At 47.5% G+C, this 2,258-nt stretch overlaps 1 protein-coding gene across 1 annotated transcript; it reads right to left on the bottom strand.

Annotated features, from left to right (window-relative positions):
• Positions 1–469: 469 nt before the first annotated feature.
• LOC132915747 (uncharacterized) lies at positions 470–2,018 on the bottom strand (the record flags this gene model as incomplete). Its single annotated transcript, XM_060975557.1, has 2 exons — positions 2,014–2,018; positions 470–1,933 (listed from the first exon to the last, which is right to left on the bottom strand). Coding segments are annotated over exons 1-2 (1,469 nt in total), but the record flags the coding sequence as incomplete, so codon positions are not given.
• Positions 2,019–2,258: the final 240 nt, after the last annotated feature.

Raw genomic sequence — 2,258 nt, 5'->3', positions numbered from 1 at the left:
CATCCGTTTGATGCTCCGATCTATGGAATTCGTTGCTGTTCGAACGGTAGCCGTCCGGATGATGCCGTCTGCGCCGGGATGGACCTTGATGATTCTGCCCAGTGGCCATTGCATTGGGGGGGCGTTATCGTCTCTGAGAGGACGATGGTCCCTTCTCGAATGTCGTGACTCCCCTTGCTCCATTTGTTGCGTACGTTTAACTCATTGAGATACTCTCGATGCCAGCGGCGCCAGAAGTGCTGCTTGAGCTGTTGAATATGTTGCCAGCTGGATAGACGATTGGTTGGAGTATCTGTGAACTCTCGATCTCGTAAACATGTTAGTGAATCTCCGATAAGGAAGTGACCGGGAGTAAGGACGAGGAGATCGTTTGGATCGGTGGAGATCGGAGTCAGCGGACGGGAATTGAGGATCGACTCGATCTCAATGATGAGGGTGTTAAGGCCCTCTAATGATAGAAGCTTGTTACCTGCGGACACGTCTGAGGTGTCGTTTGAAAGACTTCACTGCAGCTTCCCACAACCCGCCGAAATGCGGTGAATTGGGAGGAATGAAGTGCCACTCGATCTGTCTGTCGGCTAAAAAGGACTGAACCTTTGCCTTATGATCGTCGGACCGTAGGAGGTTCCGTAGTTCTCGGAGCTCGTTGTTTGCGCCGACGAAGTTGGTGCCGTTGTCCGTGTGGATACTTGAGCAGAATCCTCGGCGAGCAATGAATCTTCGTAGTGCAGCAATGAAAGCCTCGCTTGTGAGGTCACTAACCAGCTCAATGTGAACTGCTTTTACTGCGAGACATATAAAGATTGCCACGTACACCTTTATCTTCCGTCGGTTGTGATCCTTTCGTTCCTTGACAAAAAAGGGCCCGCAATAGTCTATTCCGATGTTGGTGAACGGCCGTGATTCTGTTATCCGTGCTGCTGGGAGATCGCCCATTACATAATCCACTGGAGGTGGATTAGCTCGGCAGCACCGTACGCAGTTCTTCAACGTGCTCCATACTTGACTGCGGCCATCGATTGGCCAATAGGATCTTCGGAGGGCGTATAAAGTGGCTTGAGTCCTGGCATGTAGACTCAGGCGATGTTCGTGCTCGATTATGAGCGTCGTAACCGTTGACTTGGGTAAGATGATGGGGTGTTTCTGGCTGAAAGGCAGTGTTGAGTGACTGAGTCGGCCTCCAACTCGTAGCATCCCATCCTTGTCCAAAAAGGGATTGAGTCGCTGTAGCTTCCCTTTTAATGTGGACTTTTGATTGATTTGGAGCTGTCGAATGTCATCAGCGAAGTAGCAACGTTGGAGCAATTTGATTATTTTGTTATGCGCAATGGATAAGTCCTGCGCGGTTAGGGGGTTCCCTCGATGCCTTGGTTGCCGCCATCGTAGGCAGCGAGCTGTGATTATGATTAATTTCGGCCACGAGGAAAATCTCTCTAGTAGACTGTGGTCAGCGGAAATCAAAGACAAACAGGTTGCCTTCTTCTGCTCTGGTATTTCGGTCAATGGTACAGGGTTCCATTTCGGCAAGTATTTTTCAGCTTTTTGGAGCCATTTCGGTCCTTGTTGCCACATGGTTGATCGTAGCAGATCTTCTGGTGTTTGACCTCGCGAGATGAGATCCGCGGGGTTGTCCGTTGTGGAAAGATGACGCCACTCTGAGGTCTGGGTCTGCCTTTGAATATCTGCCACTCGATTAGCGACAAAAGTTTTCAGCGTGTGGGGCGACGTGTTAATCCAATGAAGAACGATGGTGGAGTCCGTCCAATAAACGATGCGCGTTATGGGTTTTGACAATGCTTGAAGGACGGCGGTGGTCAGCGACGCCAGAAGAAGTGCTCCGCTCAGTTCCAATCTTGGAATGGTTTGAGATTTGAGGGGAGCTACCTTTGATTTCGCAGTAAGGAGTCGCGTCCAGATATGCCCATCAGGATTCCTAGTTCGAAGGTAAACACATGCTCCATACGCCTTTTCGCTGGCGTCACAAAATCCATGTCCAATCGCGCGGGACCGAACGTCATTTTGCTGCTAGAAGTGTGGGGACTCCTCACTAAGGACGTCTTAATATATAACATTATTAACTTAAAGCACTATATAACATTATGTAGTTGTAAATTATAATATTATATACTATTATAGTATATACTATTATAATACCCTCATTATAAATAATTAATATTATAGTGATAAAAAACGACAAAAACCTAAAATTTAATTATTTTATTTATATTATTCCGCTTTTCCAAAGGTTTTTCGTTCAG

Source organism: Bombus pascuorum, unplaced genomic scaffold (assembly GCF_905332965.1).
Source record: "Bombus pascuorum unplaced genomic scaffold, iyBomPasc1.1, whole genome shotgun sequence".
NCBI lineage: Eukaryota > Metazoa > Arthropoda > Insecta > Hymenoptera > Apidae > Bombus > Bombus pascuorum.
This window is presented reverse-complemented; position numbering and strand designations above follow the sequence as displayed.